At 38.9% G+C, this 26,776-nt stretch overlaps 1 protein-coding gene across 2 annotated transcripts; it reads left to right on the top strand.

The window, feature by feature from the left end:
* Nucleotides 1-1,186: 1,186 nt before the first annotated feature.
* On the top strand, nucleotides 1,187-26,296 carry nectin1a (nectin cell adhesion molecule 1a). 2 transcript variants are annotated; one of them, XM_079846805.1, is made up of 8 exons: nucleotides 1,187-1,824; nucleotides 17,179-17,550; nucleotides 18,268-18,567; nucleotides 19,073-19,190; nucleotides 19,493-19,644; nucleotides 23,981-24,128; nucleotides 24,970-25,036; nucleotides 25,533-26,296. In XM_079846805.1, exons 1-8 carry the CDS (start codon nucleotides 1,776-1,778, stop codon nucleotides 25,767-25,769), a joined length of 1,443 nt encoding a protein of 480 aa, XP_079702931.1. In that variant the 5' UTR covers nucleotides 1,187-1,775; the 3' UTR covers nucleotides 25,770-26,296. The 2 variants fall into 2 exon arrangements, with proteins under 2 accessions (XP_079702931.1, XP_079702930.1); XM_079846804.1 differs by lacking the exons at nucleotides 23,981-24,128; nucleotides 24,970-25,036; nucleotides 25,533-26,296 and adding an exon at nucleotides 20,937-23,468.
* Nucleotides 26,297-26,776: the final 480 nt, after the last annotated feature.

The following is a 26,776-nucleotide window of genomic DNA, read 5'->3' as shown; positions in this document are numbered from 1 at the left end:
AAAGATGGATGCATGTATATTCAGTACCGCAAAGATTTCAGTCAATCAGAAGAAGACTGATGCACCTCAGACAAACGCTGTTTCTAGACAGGTGAATATCACACACGACAGTGTTTATTGTTGCTTTACTTTCCATATGGATGAATGATTTTTTTTTTTCAAAGAGATTGACAGTGACATCTCCAGTGTTTCCTTACGTGACAAGGTATGCTTTTTGAAAAGCACTGATAGCTCATTGCTGAAGTTGAGAATTAATTCCACTGCTTTATTTTGAATTGTTAATTTTCCTCAGCTGATAACAATGCTGGTGGATGTTTTACATTTGAAAGGATTTCAAAATAAGCCATGACAACCTGCCCTTCACATCAAATGAAGAGATTAATTCAGCGGTACCTTACAAACGTTGCTCATTAATTTATTTTTGCTTGGAGTCCCTACAAATTAAGATGAAAATGCCTATTTAATAACCAAAATTAGACAGAAATGTTAATAAATTTAAATAAAATCTAAAAGTGTACTAAGTAGGAATAAAACCTAATTTGACATTAGATCTCTACTATTTTAAGCAATGTTTTCATCATTGTTATAACAAGCAAATGTTACAAGCAAAAAACATCCATTTAACAATCTTCCAGATCAAACCCTCCGCTTCAAAACACAGCATGATTTTGCTATCCAGGGTTACACAGAGATTAGCATTAATATTTCAGCAAAAGTTAATGTAATCTGTGCTGCCGTAGGCCTACTAAATTGATCATTCTTTTTTTCCTTTTGATTTTATTTAATTTTTGGTGTACGAATGCAGTGTTTTGGGTCATATAAAAATATATCACATTACACATTACAGCACATAAAGATAGTTCTCTGTTTTATTATTGTTTGAGCATTGAACACTGCAATGCAGTTCTGACATTGCATGTTCATTAATGAGCACCAGAGGGAGGTGTAGGACCATTTACCTTGGACACGCGCTGTACAATAGATTCCCTTTAAACGTGTATCCTAAAATACTGCACAAATCAGACTTTGGACGATATCACGTATTTATAGCTGATCAGTAATATACCATATTGCTGAAAGCGATGAACTATTCACAATTACCTACTTCGGTTTACTTTTTATGCCTGCTGTACACTTGAGCTCCGCCTGGGATTGTGATCCATTAATCGTATTGTCCTTAATCACCGGACGAATCAGACGAGAGATGCGAGTTAAGCGCAACTTTGAATTCTGTGCTAGTCTCCGTCAATTGACGTTTCCTAAACATACCAAGTTTTGCTGTTAGGTAAAGTTAATAATACTAGTTTCCGCGGAAAAGAGGATGCTGTTAGAGAGTTTTGGCAAAGGCGCATGGATGAGGATAACCACTCCAGGACGATATAGCAACAACTGAGCGAACAAAACCCGTTCACTCTTGGCATCAACTGGACAGAGACCTCAGGTTTATGTTGAGACGGTCGTCCATTCTTCTTTAATCTCAGTGCTTCGCGCTTTAAGCTGATTTATGTTCGATCCGCTGCCCACGCGCGCAGTTCAAAGTGCGTCTTGATGCGTAATTGCTTTACAGGGTCGGAGTATTGAATGGTTCCAGCGCGTGGTGCCCATCCGAACTGGCTGAGAAGTTCAAATTAACAATTGGACATCTGAACATCTTCAGTTTTCCTCTCACAACTCAGTAAATGGGAAACCTGGATAATTGTTCTCTTAAGGATTGTGCTCTCTCTTAATCTCTTATCGCATCGTTTTGAATTTATTTCATCTTTAACAAGACCGTGATGTTTTTGAATTTGGTTCTTCCACTGATGTCCATCCTTTTGATAAGAGGTAAGATAAACTGTCCCGAGACTCTTTCTTCTTAATGTTCTTCTATGTCTCTCTGTTACAATTTAGGCTATATTGTGTCGATCACTTGTAGCCTAGACATTCCACGATGTTGATTTTCCAGACCAAGAGCCTACTATTACGGAATACGGACTATTTAGGAAATATGCAGAACCACTTATTATTATTATTATTATTATTATTATTATTATTATTATTATTATTATTGAAGCAATAGTAGCTAATAAACCAATACAAACAATTACAATTCTGTCTTACAACTAACTTAGGCATGAATTACAGTGGGCTCTATTGTTGAGAGGCCACCATGTACTTTCCATGTATTCTAAAAACGATATTAAATAATCAATTAGGCAGAAAAGTGTGACTTGGTTAAAAACAAAATATTGTTCAAACTGATAATCAGTCAGTCTTTAATATTGATTAGTATTGTTTTTTCTGACCAATACCAACTATTTTTGTGTGTAGATGTATAATGTGTATGTACAGAATCCATTTTTCATTGTTTTATTTCTGCTATTTGACACAATAAGCCTGTGAACACCACTGTAGAACACGCAATGTGCTATAATATTGTTGTTTTATATTCATGAATTGATGAAAAGTGAGCATATCAGTAAAAAATATCAGCCTGTCTCTATGTAATCCTATAACAGCATGAAGAGTCAAAGGGTAGAAGAGTAGCTCTTAAAAGTTCAGAAGTATTTCACACTGTACAACTCTCTTTATCTTAACAGCTTTTAGTTTTTAGACCTGAAGTGTTATTATAATTCATGTTGTGAGGCAAGAGTCTGGTTGAGCTGCCATAATTTTACATCCGTTCTGGCTCTAAACATGTTCTGTTGTGTTGAACTGAATTTACCAATGTATGCAGCAGCATCAAAGTCACGGGTTGTGATGTAAAAAGCCAAGGTCCGCAGAGTCTGCTTTCTTCTTCTTCTTCGTCTTCTTCTTCGTATTATTATTTTTACAAACACATGGGCTGTCTGAGATTTCCTAGATGCTACACTTAAGAAACATCTGGTCAATTGTGATTGCCTTCTTTTTCATGAAAAAACCAATACGATTGGGGAATAAATCAACAGTTCAAGCAGTCACATGTGCAGTGTGCTGGATTTATCTGTGTATATATATATATATATATATATATATATAGTGGGATTATATAGTGGGATTTGCGGCATTATTTTCGATGAGCCATTTGGACTCAGCTGTTAATGAAATGAAATATTAACTATCTCTCTTATTTCTCCATGAAACAACACGCTATTTAACAGACACTACCCAACAACACACTGCTCACATGTTCTTGTTGATATTATAAAAGTGTGTGAAATACAGTAGGCTACTGGCCTCTTTGAGAGTTTTATCATGAGAGTTTATCATGCTTAAAATAATAATTTTAGTGGACTTTAGAAAGGACAGAGATTGAGCTACAAAATGTTTAAATGCAGTCACAACAAGAATGAAATCCTTATTCAAACAGACTTATGTAATCCCCTGCATTTAATGCCACAGCATTAGGTTAACAAATATTAGGCTAATTGATATTTTTCTGTATGGCTAGTCTCACGAAAACATGTCCAGGTCACAAGTCTGCAAAATAAAATACAAATGGTTTTAATAGAAAATACAAAAATACAAAAACACCTAATAATAATAAATAAATGTATTATATATATATATATATATATATATATATATATATACAGTTTTTACTATATTATATTATATATATATATATATATATATATATATATATATATATATATATATATATATATATATATATATATATATATTAAATATTAATAATATTGATTAAATAATGTTACAATACAAAAAAGTCATATTTTCTGTACAAAACATCTTGGGGTGAAATGTGAGATTCACCCTTATATTAGTTGTGCCTCTGCTCTGTTAGAACAAGCCTTTGAAAATTGGTTTAAGGGTTAGCTCACCCAAAAATGAAAAGTCTGTCATCATTTACTCACCCTCTCGTTCCAAACCCATAAGACTTTCACTCATCCTCTGAACACGAATGAAGATATTTTTAATGAAATCTGATAGATTTCTGTCCCTCCATTGACAGTCTGCCCAACTACAACTTTGACGACACCAAATCAATGCTTATATGTGAATAAATGTCTAAATTAAATCTGTTCAGCATTTAAATCGAGTCTCTTCAGACAATTTGGACTAAACCGCTCGAATCATACTGCATATTAATTAGTTTTACGATCTCTTTATGAACTTTGTCAAAGTGATAGTTGCGTTGACTCTCAGACTCTCTCGTCAATCTCTCAGATTTCATTAAAAATATCTTCATTTGTGTTTTGAAGATGAATCAAAGTCTTACGGGTTTAGAACAACATGAGGTGAGTAAATGATGACGATTTTTGGGTGAACTACCCCTTTAATAGTTTATGCGGGACCAAATGTGCTAGTTTTGCAGAGATGGTAATATAGTAAAAATTTTTACATGACATTTGTCAGATTTGTTTATGAATCCAACAAGTTATGCATATTATGCATATAATATTATATCACTACACTTTGTGTAATCACGTACAACTGAGTATTACACATAATTAGTTGTGTAGGCATATCATAGAGTTGGATTGCTGATGTCTATTTGTCTATCACTCAGGGTGAAACTTGAGTATGATTTCTATACTGTTATCAGTAACAAACACAGAAACTTTATTACATTTCCTGTCATCCTGTCTAGGCGATAGATAGAGGCACAGTTAAAGAAACATGAAGGATGTTTAGCAGCTGGTGAACTTAATTAGCATTAACAAAAATCTCAGTTGGTTTCTATAATGATTTACAACATCCGAAATTCGACATGTGTGAATGTGGAGAGTAAAGATGCTGTTGATTCAGTTTTGATTACTCGTCACTTCAGCCTGTGCGGGCTTTTTTCATATAACACTTGAGAAATCATTCTTCTGCTTGTCAGTTAACATGACGCGTGTATCATGACTCACTTTCGTATGAAAAAGTAAATGTAATATAAATGTGAAATGTCATATAGAAAGTTCTTAGGACCTTTTAAATAACAAAGAAGTTGCATATTTAAAATCCATGTGAAATATGAATGCATTCCTCCTTTTGCAGATCTAATTAGAAGGAATTATTGAAGACCATTGTATGTGTGTGTGGCCTGTCTGGTGTTAAGCGTTGTCTGGTCCTGCTGTGGCTGATCCTGACCCACTTTCCCCCCTTACTATGAGCGCTCCCTCTTTAACTGCCACTGAGCACGCTCCCACCATCTGTTATCCCTTGGACCGTTGCCATGGCAATGCTGGGAGTCTTTTCTAAACGGCGATGCAGTAGTCAAGTGGGTAATGTAGTAAAGGGCTGAACTCTGGCAACAGGTCATTGTAATAAAACCACGGCTTTGACATAAGACATCTCTGATCTCAGTACAAGCGACGCAACCCTCTGCGCTTGAGTAAGTATGAGCTGTGATTAAGTTGAGGGACAAATCACTAAAACAATTCAACTGTATCAACCCACCAGCTTCAAATCAGTAACCATGGGGTAAAATTCATCAGAAATGCATATCAAATAAGTCTGGATTAACAGTGTTCTGGAGTGGTGGGGATTTTGATTCATCTCAGTAGACTTTTGAATCCATTCACCAAAAAGATTTGTTCAGAGTTGTTCACTGATTCATTCAGGTCATTATTCTGTGATGACCAATTGGAGTCTGTTTTTAATGTGTCATTGAATCATTAGGGGCCAAGCACCGAAGGTGCGAAGGCACCTATTGTATCTGTTCCCGTTCCTATTATTATTATTATTCATTTTTCCGACAGGGAGTCTATGGCAGCCCATAGAACCGCTTGCAGGAAAGTTATGAAATTTGGCACACTGATAGAGTAGAGTCTGAACTATCAGCATAGCAAATTTGGAGTCTCCAACTCATTCTCTCTAGCGCCACCAAATGTCCAAAGTTGCACTCATGTTTATGCTAATAACTTTTGAACCACAAAGGCTAGAAACAAAATTTCTTTTTTCCTCTGATTCCCTAGCTCAAGACGATTCACTATGACGTCATTTTCCGTCATGGAAATTTTTCCGCCATTTTGAATTTTCCTAAAAACCTACTTTTTTTAACTCCTCCTAGGCCGTTGCTCAGTTTTTCACGAAAATTGAACCAGATCATCTCCAGACAAGGCCGACAAAAAGTTATGGAATTCAAGTTGATTTGTCAAACCGTTTTCAAAAAAACCCAAAAACAAATTTTATGTAGCTCTTGCGAAAACAGACGTAAGGCTGTATCTCGGCAACGCTTTATCGGATTCAGACCAAACTTGGTACATGTCATCACAAGCATGACTTGAGGCTACATGCTGCGTTTCGGCGCAGCGCCACCTACTGGTCCAGAGATATGAAAAATTTATCTTTTTGCTTATAACTTCTGAACAGTTTGTCCAAAAATAATAAAATTCTTTAGTCGTTAGATCTCGTTAGATTCAGGGCAACATGCCGAGTCGACTGATATCCAATTTTACCATATCGGCCATTTTGAATTTTGTGCTAAAATGCTGTATTTCAAGAACGCATGAACGGATTGTTACGAAAATTGGTATGGGTCATCAGCAGGAAGCCCTGAAGGAGCCTGAGAAGTTTCGAACCAATGCCACCTAGTGGTCAAAAGTTATAACAAAATTTCCAAAAAGGCTAATACCTTTTGAATAAATATGGCTATTGAAATGCCACTGGTCTTAATAAATTCCTTGGGTCAAGCCGAGAACATAGATACCAAGTTTTCCTTATTTGGCCGAACTTCCTGTCCGCCATCTTGATTTTCATTCAAAACCTACTTTTTCTAACTCCTCCTAGACCGTTTGTCAGATTTTCACCAAAATCGAATCGTATCATCTCCAGACCGTGCCGACTAAAAGTTATGGATTTCGTGTCGATAGACGAAACTGTTTTCGTATACCGCAGCAGCAAATTTGAGGCATGATGCAAAAAAGACTATTCAGGCTTTATCTCTGCAATGCCTTGACATATATTCACTCTGACCACATCACATTAGTTTTGTAACTGCGCCACCTATTGGTCAAAAGTGATAATCAATTAAATCATATTTTGAATTACTGTTTATGTGATTTTTCAGCCATTTTGCCATAATTCATCTTAAATGTCTTTAATTTGCTCATTGTTGCAGTTGGTCTGACACATTCAGCCATGTTGGCATGTCTTATCGTCTTCTCCTGCTTGGCCCCGATAATGGCTGCTTGCAGCTATATTTTAGCCTTATTATTGGTGACTTATTCACAAGCAAATAGGGGAATCCAAGAAACGGGCAAAGATCAAAAACCAAGAACACGGGAAGAACAGAGAGAATGCTCAGAATTGCAGTATAGACACTAAACAAGACTTTGCAGGGAATGAATGAGTGTACATGGTTTAAATAGGCTGAGACTGACATGGTAATGAGACACAGGTGGATGCAGTCAGGGATGGTGAGTCGGGGCAGTGAGTTATGGGAAATGTAGTTTCATGAGGTAATGACAATAGTCCGGGATGGAGTGCCCTCTGGTGGTAATGACGGGCACTCTCACTGGTGATCGTGACAGATATTAGCCTGGATGCCAGCCATTCTTAGCCCCGCCCACAACATTTTTAGGTCGGGAAGTTCGGTCTGGACTTGATCCGTTGTAGAGCTATTATACCCGAACCAAAGCTGTTCAGACCAATCAAATTGTCAGGGTGGGCTTTATACGATGATGGACAGATGATCAACAGTAACGTAATCATCCACATCACCAACGAGCACTTGGGTTGAATTCGTTTACAACAAAGATGACTGCCGCTGGAGAATTGAGATTTCACACTTACAAATAACTCAGATAGAATAAATGCATATTTGGTGTACTGTCCGAGGAGAGGGCTCCGGGCTCGGTATTCGGCCCGAACCCAAAGTACTCCCCCCGTATTCTAGGCTGTGGAAGAACAGGCCAAGAGTGAGTGGAGGGTTGCTGAAAACTGTCAAGGAATGTTAGGTGAGTTGACAGAGTGAATAAATATATGCTTCCTCTCATGCTGATAGGGTAGACATGGTAATTGTTTGATGACAAGTTGATTGGATTGATTATTTGAACGTGCTCCTCCCGAACTTTGTTTATAAAACATCATGTGTAGATTCCGCCATCGCGTCTGTTATAGAAGATAACGACAGCGCATTCATTTTAAAATAGGAACAGAGAACTGCGATCAAGGCATTTGTTGATCAGAAAGATGAATGAAGAACATACGCCACTTACTCCGTTGCTCTGATTGGTTGTAGGTCTATCCAATTGAGTGCAGAGGCATTTTCTTTCCTGGTTCGGTTGAAACACGCCCCATAATCACAGCCCAATGGAGCAGTATCAGACTCATATTCTGACTAGAATCTGAGTATGACGACGTCAGGCTAGACAGATATATTAATATATAAAAAATATATTAATGATACTAGCATCCCAGACAGATGTGGAAGGAACAAACAAGACTTCAGAACGAGCCTCAAAAGATATTTTATTCAGCCACTGTTTAAGCAACACCAATCTCGTCTCATCGGGCTGTCATCCTCTGTACATCTGAATTGATTGAGTGTACAGAAATATATAAATAAAAAGATATATTAATATATAAAAAATATATTAATGATACTAGCATTCCAGACAGATGTGGAAGGAACAAACAAGACTTCAGAATGAGCTTTAAAAATATGTTTTATTCAGCCACTGTTTAAGCAACACCAATCTCGTCTCATCGGGCTGTCATCCTCTGTACGTCTGAATTGATTGAGTGTACACAAATCCAACATTTCCTCTTGAGAAAACCCAGCTGAAAGAGAGATATCAGTGTCATTGCATGTAATGGTAGGTCTCCTGGTAAAAGTTGATAACCCTGCCTGATGGTATTATTCACAGAGAGGGCTCTCACGGCTTACTGGCACATCATATTAAGTATGATGGCTTGCTTAAGGCAGCATACTGCAGTAGTCTTCAGCTCTGGTTAGCATCGGCCAGTACTAGTATTAAAGTTGAAGTATGTAATATCCGCACCAAAGTCACCAAACAGAATTGCGAGAATAATGACCAACAATGGACAGTAATGTCATATAGTCCTGCCTCCAAACTCACCCCATTGGATGCGCACAGAGCCAAAGAGGGCAATCAGCCTATGAATAGCTTAAATATTGTTGTCTCTACATATCAAGCTGGATTAGAGAAATCATTTTAACATTGAATTCAAAATATGAATGCATTAAATAATGGACAAGGCTGTGTGGACATGCTACTGTTCCTTGTTTTGTTTACTAGCATCAAGTGAATATTAGAAAATGACTTTGCTATACCTGCAGGCATATAAGTATGAAAGTATAATTTCAAACAAAAGGATGCAAGTAGCTTTTGTGTATGATAAGAAGTGATTATCAGAATCTCTTAATAAAACTTTCCATTGACGGCTGCATCTGTATCATGTTGAGTTTGTGGAGACAAAGCAATGGCTCATCTTCAAACATGATGAATTCATTTCTTTAGGAACAGACTTGAATGTTGTTTTTCTGCTATTACAATGGCTTGTGGGTGTATTAAAGCGATTCGCAGCTCTTTTGCAGATATCGCCAGCTTTGCCTGTCTGCTTTTAGATTAACAGCCTAGTGCTTAGAGATTGTGATGAGAATCATGATGGACAGCTCTCAGGGAAAACAGCAGTGCAGTGATGCATTTGTTACTGTTAAAATAATTGCTATTTGGCACATTCACAAGAACTAAGGCAACACAAGCTAGTCTTCATGAGCAGTTCACAGATTTGCCTTGAACTTTTTGTTAGAGTGAAGACAAATGTAAAAATCCTCTCAACTTATGGCTTCTCTTCATTTATATCTGCTTGGTTTTAAGTCAGTGCTTTCTATGTGTACTTCATTAGTATCAGACCTGTGAGATGATGAACATGATTCTACTGAAGTGGAAAATGAAAGAACAGAATTAATTTCACTCTCCTAAATACCTATGATAACTGTCCCGCTAAACTAGTGAAATGTAGAAGCGTGGATTATAATCATAAATCTTCTTGAACATTCCAATGGAAATAGACAGGGCTCGGCTTTAAAGATAAAAGGGGTACTGAGATATGCTCGCCCCTGAATCTATCCCAAGTAGTGAAGCAGAACGAGTAAACTTTTTTGGCAAAAGCAATTGACATGCATATTGACCACGTTTTTTTTCTTCTGCTTTTTTGTTGTTGTTGGATTTAAGCAAATCCATCCTGAGTCATATAAGGGTGGAACTGTTATCACTTGTCGTCAGGTTGTAAAATTACTAGAAGAGGCTGTGTAATTCATCAAGGCTTTATCGCACAAAATGAAATGGCTGCCTGAATCAGCCCCTTTCATTTTATTTTGAAGTGTTGGTGTTGCAAACTATTCTCTCTCTGTATCTGATGTTTATGGTGAAATGTTTGGTAATTAGACATTTGTGTGGACTTTTGCAGTTCAGAATTGAGTTTATTGCATATAGATAAGATTTGTTCATTCTGTTCATTAAATGATTGGAAATATTCATCAGTCTTCTGCATAGCTAGGTGTAAGATACACTGTAGTTCTTATTCCTCAAAGCTTTTAATCAGCTCAGAGACCAGAGCTTGTCAGTCCGCCGGCAGAGTGGGAGGAAATGAGGTCATATGTATGTGACATTTATGACCCTATAGCAGCCATGTTTGATCGTATGCTTTATATATTGCACTAATGTTGTGCAAACATCTACTTGGATTAGAAAACATAAAATTATGTAAGATTTAAAATTTCATCAGAGCATAGCAGATCTATTTAATCTTATCTTCACCCATTTTAAAGTCAACAATAAATGCACAATTCGTGTCTGAACACTTGGAATATAGTACTCTTTTATGGTGCTTTTGCATCCTTTCAAATCTTGAAAGGTCATTCCATTGGAATTGCATGGAAAATGTTCATACAGGTTTGGAATGACTTGAGGGTGAGGTGAACTAATCCTTTAATTTTATAAGAGGCCAAGCTGTGGAACTCTGTTTGCTTTTTTATTATGCAACAAATGTCTGAACAAATTTCTGAGCTGACAGTGCATGCTGTGTGGAAATGTCTGTGTCTTTTCCGATTGACTCTCGAATGCAGTGAAGAGACTGGACAGCTGAACAGCAGTTTGGACTGTGTTCTTGGTCCCGTTTGTTGACGGAGGGCTTTCATTTCTTATTAGCCTTTGTGCTCCGTGTCATGACAGCTGACTTATGAGGCACAGTCCACCCCAGTGTGTCGGGTCATCATGTGCAGATGACAAGTCCTGTTTTAGTTTCTGTCACAGGTTTAAGTCATTGTGGAAAAAATTGTTGTGTTTTTATCAACTTGAAATTTGGTACACTCTTAAAAATAATGGTTCTTTATTGGCTTTGATGGTTCTATGAAGAACCTTGAACATACCGTCACATTCACCGTCTGTCATCGTCCTGTCTGCACTACACTTCCCAGAGTTCCCAGTCATCATCACCTGCACCTGGTCTTCATCATCATCATCTCTGTCACCTGTGTTTAGTTATTAGTCATTGTTCTTCATCACCGTCACCTGTCTTCACTCGTTGTCATCTGTGTATTTAAGTTCCTGTCTTTCAGTCTTCTGTGTCGGTCAATTTTGAATGTTAGGTTTTCATTGTTCTGAGCACACGCTCCCTTTTGTTTGTATTTGTTTAATATTGAGAATTAAAACCTTGGAATTCATAATCTTCGTGTTCGTCTCCTACTTCATCCACCCGGAAGCCTGACAGATTGACCGACCATAAAAAAGGAAAAGATGGAGATATGGAGGCAGGCCTTTGTGGGAACCCGCCAAGCTGTGTTCCGGGGTATCCGTGGAGGTCACAGGGGAGGATATGGGCGATATATCTGCACAATCAAACCTATCTCCAGGGATGACTTCTCTGATCTCCCTCCTCTCATCAGCCCAACCAAGCCTGCACTTCACGCCAGTCCAGCCGAGCCTGCACTTCACGCCAGTCCAGCCGAGCCTGCACTTCACGCCAGTCCAGCCGAGCCTGCACTTCACGCCAGTCCAGCCGAGCCTGCACTTCACGCCAGTCCAGCCGAGCCTGCACTTCACGCCAGTCCAGCCGAACCTGCACTTCACGCCAGTCCAGCCGAACCTGCACTTCACGCCAGTCCAGCCGAGCCTGCACTTCACGCCAGATCTGCCGAAGCCAAGGCAGTATGCGTCATGCCCGCCGCCCCTGAGACTGTGAGCGTTATGCCCGCTGCACCTGTGACTGACAGCGTCGTGCCCGTCAAGCCAGAGACTTTCCGCCCAGTATCTCCTGTTCCTGTCCTCAGCCAGAGTCCGGACGAGAAGGACTTAATTGACCTTTTTTCAGAGCCCTCTTCGCCGCTGGTCCTGCCCAGCTCAGAGCCCTCTTCGCCGCTGGTCCTGCCCAGCTCAGAGCCCTCTTCGCCGCTGGTCCTGCCCAGCTCAGAGCCCTCTTCATCGCTGGTCCTGCCCAGTTCAGAGCCTTCTTCGCCGCTGGTCCTGCCCAGCTCAAAGCCTTCTTCGCCGCTGGTCCTGCCCAGCACAGAGCCTTCTTCACCGCTGGTCCCGCCCAGCACCGAGCCCTCGTCGCTGGATCTGCCCAGCACCGAGCCCTCGTCGCTGGATCTGCCCAGCACCGAGCCCTCGTCGCTGGATCTGCCCAGCACCGAGCCCTCGTCGCTGGATCTGCCCAGCACCGAGCCCTCATCGCTGCCCAGCACCGAGCCCTCTCTGGTACCCGGGACTTTTCCCAAGTATTTTTTTGGGGGGGGCCATAGGGCTCCGCCATGGCCACCTGAAGGGTCTTCACCACCATGGCCACCTGAAGGGTCTTCACCACCATGGCCACCTGAAGGGTCTTCACCGCCGTGGCCACCTGAAGGGTCTTCTCCGCCATGGCCACCTGAAGGGTCTTCACCGCCGTGGCCACCCGAAGGGTCTTCACCGCCGTGGCCACCCGAAGGGTCTTCTCCGCCATGGCCACCCGAAGGGTCTTCTCCGCCATGGCCACCCGAAGGGTCCGCACCGCCTTGGCCACCCGAAGGGTCCTCACCGCCGTGGTCGCCTGAGGGGACATCACCGCCCTGGCCGCCCGAGGGGTCCTCTCCGCCGTGGCCGCCCGAGGGGTCCTCTCCGCCGTGGCCGCCCGAGGGGTCCTCACCGCCGTGGCCGCCCGAGGGGTCCTCACCGCCGTGGCCGCCCGAGGGGTCCTCACCGCCGTGGCCGCCCGAGGGGTCCTCACCGCCGTGGCCGCCCGAGGGGTCGTCTCCGTCCTGGCCACGCCCACAGCCTGCTCCACCGTGACCACACCCACAGTCTGCTCCGCCCTGGAGGCTTCCTGCCTTGTCTCCCTTGCCTTGACTTCCCCGTCAGCCTCCAGGGCGCCCACCCTCCCACCCCTTTGGTCTTTCTACGGCGCGAGGACGCGCCTACCGGGAGGGGGGAGTAATGTCACATTCACCGTCTGTCATCGTCCTGTCTGCAGTACACTTCCCAGAGTTCCCAGTCATCATCACCTGCACCTGGTCTTCATCATCATCTCTGTCACCTGTGTTTAGTTATTAGTCATTGTTCTTCATCACCGTCACCTGTCTTCACTCGTTGTCATCTGTGTATTTAAGTTCCTGTCTTTCAGTCTTCTGTGTCGGTCAATGTTGAATGTTAGGTTTTCATTGTTCTGAGCACACGCTCCCTTTTGTTTGTATTTGTTTAATATTGAGAATTAAAACCTTGGAATTCATAATCTTCGTGTTCGTCTCCTACTTCATCCACCCGGAAGCCTGACACATACATGCACTTTCCATTACACAAGTATTTTTATAAATGAAAAACTTTAGATTATTGAAATGTTCTTTACACTAAGAAAAGAAGGTACTTGGAACTGTTGGAACTTTTCACTGAAAGGTTTTCTGAATTTTTGTTCTATGGAAATGCTGCAAATATCCTTCATAAATGATAAAAAGCCAAAGCATCATAAATAATGAATCATATGAAAATCCATTTATTAGGGATGCACCGATATGAACAGTTTGGCCGATACCGATAATAATTATTTGTATTTGAAAGCCAATAACTGATATATTGGCCGTATAATTTTTGAGAGCCTGATTACAAAAACAAAAGTGTCTCAAAAGTAGGTTGTTGATTTAATTTACGTCACACAATCTTCTGTGGAACACAAACTGAAAAATTGAGGAATGATACAATGAGTGAGGACTGGAGCTTTGAGGCCAAAGCATCATAAATTATGAATCATGAATCCTATGAATCATGTGCTATATTACAGAGTCTTCTGAAGCCATACAATAATTTTATGTGAACAACAAAGCAATGTGATTAAAAAATGAAGCTGAATATTTTCACTGAATCAGTTGACCATGTCCTTTACAGTCTTCTGAAGCCATACGATAATTTTATGTGAACAACAAAGCAATATGATCCAAAAATTTAAGCTGAATCTTTTCACTGAATCTGTTGATTCGGTTCACAAAAACAAAATGAACAGAATAATTTGTTCGTGAATCAGACTGATCTGGTTCTTGAGTTCAACTCACTGATTCAGTGCTGTTCTCAAATCAGTATCTTTCTCGAGAAGAAGAATGTGAAAAATGACTCGGAATGTAGTATATGGATTGTCTCAAACTGAACGTGCTTTAAAATAATGATTACTTAAACACTGTGCTGAATCTTTTCAGCACTCAATGAAATGAGTGCTGAATCTTTTCATAGAAGGTGATAAAAATGTAATAGCCTGACTTGCACACGCACCACACCGGTTCTCTTCTCATCTGTTCCCGAATATAATCTGCAAATGTGGCCATACTTCCCCAAACATTACTAATGGATATCACAAATAGTAAATGATTTCCAGGGTAAATGTTTATCTGTTAATGACCATGGGTGTTTGGATGGCTTTAGCTGGATATTCTGTGGCATCTCTCTTTATGTGGGTATCCATAATGCAGGTTAATGCAGCATCGTGCATTGGACTGATGTCTCTCTCATGTGGTTGGAAGCGATGCTGAACTTCAATATCATGAGTGCTGTAATCTGCTGCTGTTGCTAACCTCCTCTAACCTGTCGTCTAGAAGCCTCCTATTCAGCAGGGCTTTGCTGTGTTTGTGCAGGCTCTCATGAGCAGCCCTAAAGCCTGGGAACGCCAGTCTGCTCCCCCACTGTCTACTCTAATCCATTACTGACTCTCTGCCTGCCACTGACTCGCATTTATTTTTTCATCGTTGTTGTTGTTGTTGTTGTCGTTGTTTTTAAAGCTTACCCTATCTATAGTGACCGAAGACTTAAGGGCGGCATTTAACATTATTAAATTTGTGTCCTTGAATGATTTTTTGAAAGACATATCTGATTTTGCAAAATCATTTCATTAATGTCCCATTTGACTTAACTTTTTTTCATAGATGCATTTTGCATTGTACATGATCATCACAGTTTAGCTGGATTCATATGAACCGGTTATGTGCTTCCTAAGTTCCTACATACTTATTTTTCATTTATTTAATACATTTTTATACCCCCCAAAAAACTTATTTTTATTATTTTTATTTCAGTTATTTTTATCCTTTATGTTTCATAATTTAATCTGTATTTTTAATAGGCTCCATTCTCTTTCTATAAGAACAGTTTTATAAAACAATATCATCTATTTTGACCTTAATTATAATGAACTTAATTAACCAGAAAACAATACCCTCCCGCTCAAAAATCTGTTTAATACAAAAGAATAAAAAAGTAGCTTGTATTTTGAATCCCATAAACTCTTTTTGTCATCACTTAAAACACACAAATATCACAATTAACAAATCTGAACCTCCCTTCCACAGAAAGGACTAGAATTTTCCAAAAAAGAGGGTTATGTTTATGGTTATGTAAGGGACTTTACCTCAATACTGTGCAGCCTTATATTGGAGAGGGATTGTCTCCTGTTTTTAAGTGGTTTAACACCAGGAATCCTCTGGCTATGTGGAGGCCTGGGATTGGAGTATCACGCACATGTTCCGCAGGTAAACACAATCTGTGTTTACAGACACCCTTTAGCCAGGGTGGGTGAAGTACCCGTGGTTCTTAAACCCTCCTATTTTTAGACAACTAGATTTAAGCCCAGTCGCAAGGAGCCGCTGCACCTTATTTACGCTCTACAGGCCCACTGTAAAGAGACTCCATCCTCCATCTTTCAGTTCTCTCCACCTTTCATTACTCTTTGTCCTCCACATTCTATAGCATTGATGGATAGAGAAGTCTTTTTAAGCCAATAAGCTGAATTTATCCATTAGAGAAGTTACTGAGCTAACTGCCCCAGCTTTGAAAGCACAGGACCCGTATTTACAGGATATCTCAGAACTAAGTAAACAATGTCTGTTGTCTGCCCTACTGGTGGTTCATTTTTTTTTTTATTGTCGTTTTAACAACCAAGGTTTTAATGACTTGAAAGCTTGAATTATTAAAGTGGGGTCTTATGCTCCCCAAGGCTGAATTTAATTGATCAAAAATGCAACAAAACAGTAATATTGTGAAATATTATTACAATTTAAAATAAATTTTGTATTTTAAATCATTTTAAAATGTCATTTATTCCTGTAATGGCAAAGCTGAATTTTCAGCATCATTACTCCAGTCTTCAGTGTCACATGACCCTTCAGAAATCATTCTAGTATGCTGATTTGCTGCTCAAGAAACATTCAATTCCTGAATTTTAATTCCTTCATTTGAATTTAAATGAAATTCACAGTTCAGTTTTGAAATGTCTAAAAACACTTGGCATAGCCAATACCAAGTTCTGTCATGAAACTGTCATGGCGCAGGCTGATGGGTCCTTAACGCAACCTGCTGACAACACGGAGCAGGCTGATTGGTTCCTGTTGTTTAGCAGTTTGTACTGTGCTTTCAGAGTTCCTCTGAAACCGTCCACCTTCCCCAGCTCCACCTGTATAGATCTGCTACGGGTAATTTCATATATGTTGTTGTGCAGCAGCAGCATGTCTTACATACTCACAACAGTGTGTCTATATATTGGCAGTAGCAAGTCTCTGTACTTGCTCTTCAGCAGCAACAGCAGCGTAGCAGATCTATTCAATCAAGACCAAATACATTAACATTGTCATATCCGTTACCATGCTAAACTTTTGTCAGGATAGAAAAATGTTTATGAAAACCACATTAAAATAAATAAATAAAATAATTTTTCTTGATTTGATCTTTACAGGTTCATCCACATATGGTGACTAACGAAACCCTGACTCACTGTTAATCTTTCCATTCCCAGATGTTCATAGTCAAATGGTCCAGATGGATAGCAGTATGTCGGGATTTGTGGGCTCACAGGTAGAGCTACGCTGTCAGTTTGTCAACAGCAACCCACCTGTAAAAATCTCACAGGTCACCTGGCAGAAGCTTGTCAACGGCACTAAGCAGAACGTGGCCATCGCCAATCCAACCCTAGGCGTGTCGGTGCTGACCCCCTTTAAAGACCGTGTGCGCTTCAAGAACTCTGCCATCCGCCAGCGCACGCCTTCCCTGGAGGACACCACCATAGTCTTCAACAAACTAAAACTGTCGGATGAATCCACCTACATCTGCGAGTACACAACCTTCCCAGCTGGCAACAGGGAGAACATGGTTAATCTCACTATTTATGGTATGTAATGCCGCTATACTCCTAATGCCAACTGTACAGCAAACTCTCCAGGCCACAAATACCACAAACGCTGATTTATTTTTTGTGCATTTACAAATATGACTCCAAATGAGATTTAAGAGCTAATTAATTTCAGCTAACAATTTCAGTAGGCGAGTAGAGCAAATTTGTTTGTGAACTATCCCTTTGACGCTGAGCAAGTTCCAAGGCCTTTCATTTTCACACAGTTTAAGGGATATCTTAGTTACATAAAACTAGTTAAACCTTTGGTGATTAAGCTTTAGTGATTAACTCACTATCATCAGATTATTCTCAGTACCTGAGCAGTGTAAAAGCACTTACTGTTGTAGCAGTTACGGCTAGACGCTGTGTGTGAAACAGGCTTTTGGAGCCAAGGTTGTGCTGCAGTGGATTTTGCTTGTAGTGCTTTTATTTTTATTTTTTGTAGTGCTTTGGTTTTGAGATTAGTAAAACATTTGATTTCACAGAAGAATTTCTGTGCGTATTGCATAATTTTCCAAGTTGATGAGGCTTTTGTCTGTTCAAAGTTATTTTTTTCCATGAAAACTGATTATATAGAGCATTGTAGTTATTAATGAAAAACACAAAGTAATAAGCTGAAAAGCTATCAAAACATAACGTGGGACAGAATATTGCAGTAATCCAGGAGTCGCCTGCAGTGTGCCTGTGTTGTAAGCCTCTGTATTTGTCCCTCAGTTCGCCCTATGATCCAGATGAGTCTGTCCACTCCCTCCATAGTAGCGGGATCCAGAGATCTGAAGATGACTGTTGCCACGTGCGTTTCTGCCAATGGGAAGCCACCCAGTGTGATCACATGGGAAACCGATTTGGATGGAGAATCCAACACTCAGGAGATACGCAACCCTGATGGGACTGTCACTGTGCGCAGTGATTACTTGGTGATTCCCAGTCGAGAAATACACCAACAGCCGCTCACCTGCGTCTCCACATATAATGACGAACAATTCACGGACAGTGTCACGCTCAACATTCAGTGTAAGAAACCATGCTTTACACTACTGTTCAAAAGTTTGGGGTCAGTAAAAGTTAAAAAAAAATTAATACTTATTCAGTGAGGATTCATTAAGTTGATTAAAAGTCACTGAAGACTTTTACATTGTTACAAAAAAAAAATCAATTTCAAATAAATGCTGTTCTTTCGAACTTAATACTCCTTAAAAAAAAAATGACAAAAATGTATCACAGTTTCCACAAAAATATTAAACAGCACATTGATGATTGAAATTTTACTTCAGCACCAATTAAGGATTTTTGAAGGGTCATATTTTCAACATTGATTATAATAAGAAATGTTTCTTGTGATACTGAAGACTGAATATATATGTATAGATTCAAAAATACAGCATGGGGTCTCAATTAAAACAAATTTTATTCAAAATTTTTGTTACTGTTTACAACAATTTTATTTAGTGTCCATTGAAGGAAAGAGAAAAAATAATACTTAGATACATTTATGTTGTATTTTGCTCCTTGTCTACAGATGAACCAGAGGTGTTAATAGATGGCTTCGATGGAAACTGGTATTTGAACAGAGAAAACGTTCAGCTCACCTGCTTGGCTGATGCCAACCCACCCATCTCTTTGTTTCAGTGGAGATAGTATGTCATTTTAGTCTTAGTAAACAACATGCCTTTGAATTCTGTGCTGATTTATTTATCATTCCAACAACATTCACTTAAAATATATTGAAATAGATGATGATCTCAAAAAATACCGTAGTCTAAAATGGCTAATTTTTAATTAAAGGAATTTTCTGGGTTCAGTATCAAAAGAAATCTGTCGATTACCACAGAAAATAATTTCAAGTCAGGTTTGCATTGCACTTACAATTGATGTTGTTCTTTGCATATTAGCATCAGTGAAATCTCATGCAAAACCTGATGAGCATTTCTCTCTCTAGCTTGAATGGAACTATGCCGAGTACAGCAGAACTTCGTGACGATGTGCTGATCTTCAAAGGTCCTGTAACCTATGACATCTCGGGAACATACATCTGTGACGCCACCAACAGCATTGGGACAGGCTCAGCATCCGTTGAGGTCATTGTCACAGGTACATTGTTTACACTTCCTGTTGGACTGAATGCTTTACTGCTTTTGTGCATGTGAACCTTGAATATACATGTGAATCTTTTAGTCTTTTACCCTAAGCTTACTCTTGACTGCCTCTGAAACATACACACTTAAGCATTATCATGCCATTGTGTCAGTAAACAATGTGGACTTTCACTGCTTGAAACTGTATTTAGTTCTTTGGCCCTAAGCTGTTTTGTTTTTTTCACTTGCTTGCTAGTGCAGCACTTTGCATGTGGCTGCAAGTTGTCTGTGTGTGGCTTCTGAATGAACCATAGTCTTTGAGGATCTCCTGAATCATTTTCCTTTCGGCATGCTGTTTACATAAGGTGTGGTCTATAGAAACGTTGAATAGAAACTTTTACTTGTGTGTTCATGTATGTGTGGTTCTTCCGGCCTGCTGCATGGTTCGATCTCTTTGGTGTAGTGACGGCACCTGGGATTGTACAAAGAAAAGAAAAGTCATCCCCATCCTGACTCCCTCCTCCTACTCATGTTGCTTTTTAAAAGACCTTGTGAAATCGAAATTGAGCTTTGTGGCTTTTAGTCAGCGTCCAATATGTAAATGTACTCCTAAAAGTTTTTTTTTTTTAAAGCTTTTAGCACATTTACACTACTGTTCAAAAGTTTGGGGTGAGTAAGAGTTTCTTTAAAATGAAATGAATACTTTTATTCAGCAAGGATTCAATAAATTGATCAAAAGTGACAAAGATATTTATAATGTTACAAAAGATTTATATTTCAAATGAATGCTTTATATTCAAATGCATTATATACATTAAAAGTTTAAAACGGTTATGGTGCCTACAAAAACATTAATCAGCACAACTGTTTTCAACATTAATAATAATAAGAAATGTTTCATGAGTACCAAATCAGCATATTAGAATGATTTCTGAAGGATCATGTGACACTGACGACTGGCGTAATGATGCTGAAAATTCAGCTTTGCCATCACAGGAATAAATTCCAGTTTAAAACATTCTAATAGACTAAAATCTATTTTATCTAATTTAAAAATAATAAATGCAGCCTTAGTGAGCACAAGAGACTTTTTTCAAAAACAAAAAAATTGTATTCAAACTTTTGAACAGTAGTATGGGCTGTTCAAAGTAAAGATACAAGCCCTTTGATATGATCCTAGATCCCACTTCCTGTTTCAACAGGAAAAACATCTACTCATGAAAAAAAACTGTTCACAAGGTCTTTAACAACCTCATATTGTTATGCTATTTAAAAGTGATCAATATGACTACCTCTTTCCTTGCCCAGAATTCCCTAGCTACCCACATGAGGTGTCTCAGGAGCAACAGCAAGCAGGTGCCGTCATTGGTGGAGCTGTTGTTTGTGGCACAGTGCTGTTGGCTGCCATTACGCTCCTGGTAGTGTTTTTCTATCGCCGGAGATGCACATTTAAAGGAAATTACAGTACGAAGAAGCAAATCCTTGGAAATGGCTACAGCAAGGCTGGCAGCGTGCCGCCACTCCCCTCGCTACCTCACAGTCTGACCTTCTCTGAAGAATCAGATGAAGAGAAGAAGCTGGAATTTTACAGAGGCTCCAGTATTTTAGGAGGACGCACTCAGGAGTTTCACAACTGCCATGACAGCAGGATGAAGACCTACTGCGCGGGACTGATCGAGGACCATGAGAGATACGAATGTAAAGAGCAGACTTATTTTTACGAGTATGGATCTGAGGTGGAGGTCTCAGTGGACATGGTTCCTCAGATGGACGGCTCTGTCATCTCTAAAGAAGAGTGGTATGTGTAGAATTCAAAACGTTGAACTTCTCAGCACGTCGATTTTTTTGCTATCTTCTCGTTCTTCGCCATCTCCTTCCTTTTGAAGCAGGCTTTGGGATCCAAACTGACGTTGGATTTGATTCACTTAGACAGCATTGTTGGCATGAAAATCCTAAATGATGATGGATGTTTGGAGATTGACCAATGATTGGACATGTCGATGACTTTGCATGACATAATCTCTGTTTCAAAACCTAGCACGCTATTTATGGCAGCCATCATAATTATGCATAGCTATTTGAACATTTTTGCATAATGTATAATTATGCTGCCTATTGAAATAGCCACTTTCAGCCAAATTCGAAATCAGCATCACAATCATTCACACACAGACTCCAGACAATGCCAGAGAATCCCACCAGCAAAAAGAGTACAACAGTTTATAGAATAAGTGCATGGCAAAGGCGACATGATTCATTACATCATTTATCTCTAATATGATTTGTTCTTATGTATAATTCTCTGTTAGGTAAAAGCTCATTTGGATTCCTTGATACTCCAGCTTGTTGCTCAAGTCATGAGGTTAAATATATTTTCAGACAGCTGTCTAGTTTTGTTTCCTCTTTTGTTATATTCAGACACACTAACTTTGGCCCAAGCGTTGGGGACATTTAGTATTCAAAGCATATAAATGTTAATCCAGCAAGACAAAGGAATGTTAGTTATGATTAATTAAATTCCTCCACAATGATTATAGAGTATTGTGCTGTTAGTTTAGCAACATAATTTCATACTCTACTGAAATCAATTGTGAGTTGTGTTCTATTGTGCGCAGCACTTACGTGACCCACAGAGTATCTAACTATTTAGGCATCCCAAATCAGTCACTTTCCATGACATTTAGGATGTTAAATCATTAGGTTTTGTTACAGTGCTGTTAGCTTAGCAACGTGCTAACTTAACTCACAGTTGATTTCAATAGAGTTTGAAGTTGGAGTTTCTACCGAGGTAGATGTCCTAAATCAGTTATTTTCAATGATGTTTAGGATGGCTCATTAGGTTTTGTAACAGAGCTAATTTCACTAACATGCGCTGGGCATTTGTCAGCACAGCCCTTTAAAATGGATGTCAAGTTTGGATGAGAAAACATCTCGACAGTGCCATTGTTTTGAGAAAGCAGTTTCGCCTCGGTATAGTATTCACTTTAAGGGCAAGTAAAACTGTACTATAACCTATAAACTGTGAAAGTCTTACACTGTGGATATATTTTTATGCATGATTCTTGGAAACTCAGATATTGTGTTTTTGTTGTTGTTATTGAAACAGAATAGTGACTTCCTGGCTGCTATAATCACAGGTTTCATTATACAATACACTACTTTTCTGCACTGCAGTAGTCAAATACCACCTATTGAGAATATGAACATGTAGATAAACAATCAAATAAACTGTGGCTGTAGCTTTCAAGAGTCAGCGATTCATTGCATGTCTCAGTGGCTGCAATCTACAATATGAGGCCTGCTTGAAGATGTAATGTTCATGTTGTTATTTGAAGTTATTGGAGATGATACAAAAATACATTGTACTAGACTGTATGTGTTTTGAATCGCTTTATGTAAAATGATTTCATTTTTATGACACTGAGGAACAAACTGCTTGAATGTTACATTGGCTTTTGGTGTTGTTCAGCTAATGGACTGTCCTAGGATGTGCTGTACAATATTTAATACATTGTGCTTTGTGCTAATGGGAAGAATTTGTGTTTTTACACTCGTAATTTTCTTTATGTGTTGAAGTTTATTATGCTGCCTAGACAAACCTATTCAGATATAAAGTGTTTGTTTTTGCTGTTCTTGTTATTTATTGTGAAAGCACAAGTGTTAATAAGTCTTGTGAATTCTCGGCTGAAAAATAAATAAAAATGTATATCAAGTCAGTTAAAATAGTCAAGAAAAAAGTTGCATTTTAAAGTCTTCTTTGTCTGATTATGAATAATATTTTTCTTGTAATATAATATACCAGAATCAATAAATTGATAAACTCCATTTTCCAAGCAAAGCAATTTAAGTGTGTTTGGGGTCATCTGGTCTGGACATTCTTTGTGGTGTAGGTCTCTTATTTGAGGTTGGGTAAGGGTCTGTTTTGAGTGGAAACATTATGCCATTAACATTTCTTTTACAGCCATTAGAGCATCCCATGACAAATCCCCTTTTTACTAGTTTGCATTGACATCATTGTTGTTTTATGTACACAATGACCTAAGTGGAAGCTCCCATGAATACCTTCCATGGCAGCCCCGTTTGTTGGTACGAGTTTGCACAAAAGAAGGGCATGTAAGCTAATGTGAGCCGGATGTGTGGGTTTTTTTCTCATCAACACAAAATAATTGGACTTGAGCCGAACAATAGAGCTATTTCCGTTAATGTAAGAGCAAAAACATGTTTCAGAGGCATGTCACATTTGAATACTTAAGTATCCGATTAGTAAAAAGTCAGTGACAGTGATTATATGTTATGGAGTGTATATATGGTTGAATTAGCAAGGAGATGGCCAACATATATTTTTCCTGCAGAGAAACCCCAGTCACTGAGCGCTGCAGAGAGGGTTATGGGTGTCCTTGGATGGGTGATTGCACTGGGCATCATCCTCTGTATAGCTGGCACAATATATTTGGTCAACAAACAGAAGCGGCACAAACACGCAGGGTCAGACAATGATTCGTAAGTACTCAACTCAGTTAAAATGCTACATTTGGAAGGATACCTCTTCCAAATCCTGAGACTTTACCATTGAACTGTGTAATTATTTTCTTTCCCCAGTTATAAATATTTCATATTTTAACTATATTTTAATAAAAAATATATTTACCTGGCTAAATTTTACATCTTTATATAGTGTATCAGTAAAATATTAGTTAAATATTATATACATTTTTTATATAATATTTGTATTTTAATGTTTATATTTGTTTCATATTATTATATACATGTATTGTATAGACAATGTTCCTCACATATATATATATATATATATATATATAATATGTATAATAGTATATACATATATAACATATTTAATATTTTAACACTATTATTATAATATTATTATAATATTATAAAACACAATATATATATATACACACAAATATATATATTTATACACACACACACACACATATACGTGTGTGTGTGTGTGTGTGTGTGTGTGTATGTACATATACATATAATAATGTATATACATAAATATTATGTAAACACAAACGTTTATGTTAGATGTGATTTATCACGATTAATCAATTTGACAGCATAATATAAATTGATGCTGGTTGTACTCTTTCTCATTATGAAAAAATAAATTATGCCTAAGCTAAACGTTTTTATATTACTGACTTATAATAACAAATTTTATAGGTAAAGAGTAGAGAATTTTCTGACTATTACAGTGTGATTCTCTTAAAGTTTCTGACATCTAAGACATAAGACAAAATGAAACCAGCCTGTAGTTGTTTTTATAGAATTGTTATGGTTAAGACCCTCCATCTCTTCCTCTCTATTATTGCAGGAATAGTTCTTCCCCTGCCCACAAAAAGCCTTCCTCGTCTAAAAAGAAGGCAGCTGATGACTTCCAGGTAAGAGAGCACTCAGTAAAGCCACAGAAACACCAGTATGGCCTCTGTCCATTTTATCAGATGAAAAGAAGCACTAATGCACCACGGTCTGGCTACCGACCTGAATAGAGGTACTGAGGCTTTAATGATACACCTGAATTGCCTTTGGCCTCAGCCTTAGTGTGTAGAGAGCGCCTCCTACTGGAGAAGAGAACAAACATGCTGCTACTGCCTCCCTGTTGAGTCCTAATACCTCTCACAAGACCCCCATCAGGTGTATTTATTATCACAATGTATGTTTTAGCAGTAACTCTGTATAACGTCCTTGAACTTTGCTACTTTTTAAACATTTATGTGTTCTGAATTGGAAAAAATGGTCCAGGTTTGAGCGTGTCAGCACCAGCATGCGTAATATCAGGGTGACAGTGTCAGCCGTGTGCCTGTGCGGTCTCATTAAATATACACAGCGTTCATTCTCTCTTTCTCTCTATCTGACCTTGAATCTTTGTTCCCACAGAGCCCCGGGAGGTTCTACGATGAGCTCCCAAACACGGCCGACTACGTGAGTTACCGTTTGGCGTGTAACAAAGAGGATTATCTGGAGCAGCACTCTCCTCCCATTCAACCTCCTCTGACCTTCCTGCCCCAAAACCCCTACACTCAGCACTGCAACCAGAACGCCATATTCACTTACCCCACACCCCCCGCCGGCCCCATCTCCTCATACACCTTCCCCAAAGAGCAGTATGTATGAATGCATTTGCGACCTCTTTCTCTCTTTCTGTCTTTATTCAGCTGCTCTGACCATTGTGTACTTTTTTTGTATTGTGTTCTTTCTGGAAACTTTAAAAAATGTAATAGATTTTTTTTATTCTCTAAGCACAATTGGATTTGCATGCGTATATTACATTTTTAATAATAATGCTTAGATTTAATCTACAAATAATTACAGATTAAAGCATCAGAGTAGATTCTGATTCTATGTACAGAATAAATTATCATTGTCTTAAAGTAGGTCGGTGGTCCCCATTTACAACAGGCCCGTATTGTTTATTGTATTCTGTACAGTTATGCATCACTCCATTGTTTTATGTCATTTGGGATTTTCACTGTATTTGTTTAACTGAACAGGTTTACCCTAGTTTTATCTAGCTAAATTTTACGCTGTCTTTAAAAATGTTAACTATAATGTTTATTAATATGTTTTTTATATATATATATTGTGTGTGTGTGTGTATGTATCATTTTTTAATAAACATTATATTTATTATTTTCAATACCATTTACTATTTTTACTTATTAGGGCCCGAGCACCGATGGTGTGAGGACCCTCTTGGAATTGCTCTGTTTATTAGGGCCCGAGCACCGATGGTGTGAGGACCCTCTTGGAATTGCTCTGTTTATTATTATTATTATTATTCTTCTCCGCATTGAATTGCATTTTTGAGGGCCTAAACATGCGCGAAAACTCACGAAACTTTGCACACGCGTCAGAACTGGCGAAAATTTACATCTGATATAGGTTTCAGAATTGGACGGGGCAAAATGGCTCGATAGCGCCACCTATAAAAGTTCAACGGAGTGCGCCTCCTGCAACGTTCCACGTACGTGCACGAAATTCGGTACATACGTGTAATGACCTAATACCTACAAAAAAGTCTCTTGGAGCATAGCCCTAAACACAACAGGAAGTCAGCCATTTTGAACTTCCTCTCAGATTTTTGTGCAGTTTTTGCCATTTTCAGGCCTCGTACTTTAACG

The sequence above is a fragment of the Squalius cephalus genome (genome assembly GCF_949319135.1).
Source record: "Squalius cephalus genome assembly, chromosome: 17".
In the NCBI taxonomy this organism is placed as follows: Eukaryota; Metazoa; Chordata; class Actinopteri; order Cypriniformes; family Leuciscidae; genus Squalius; species Squalius cephalus.
The sequence above is the reverse complement of the archived record's forward strand: the minus strand, read 5'-3'. Positions and strand labels throughout refer to the sequence as shown.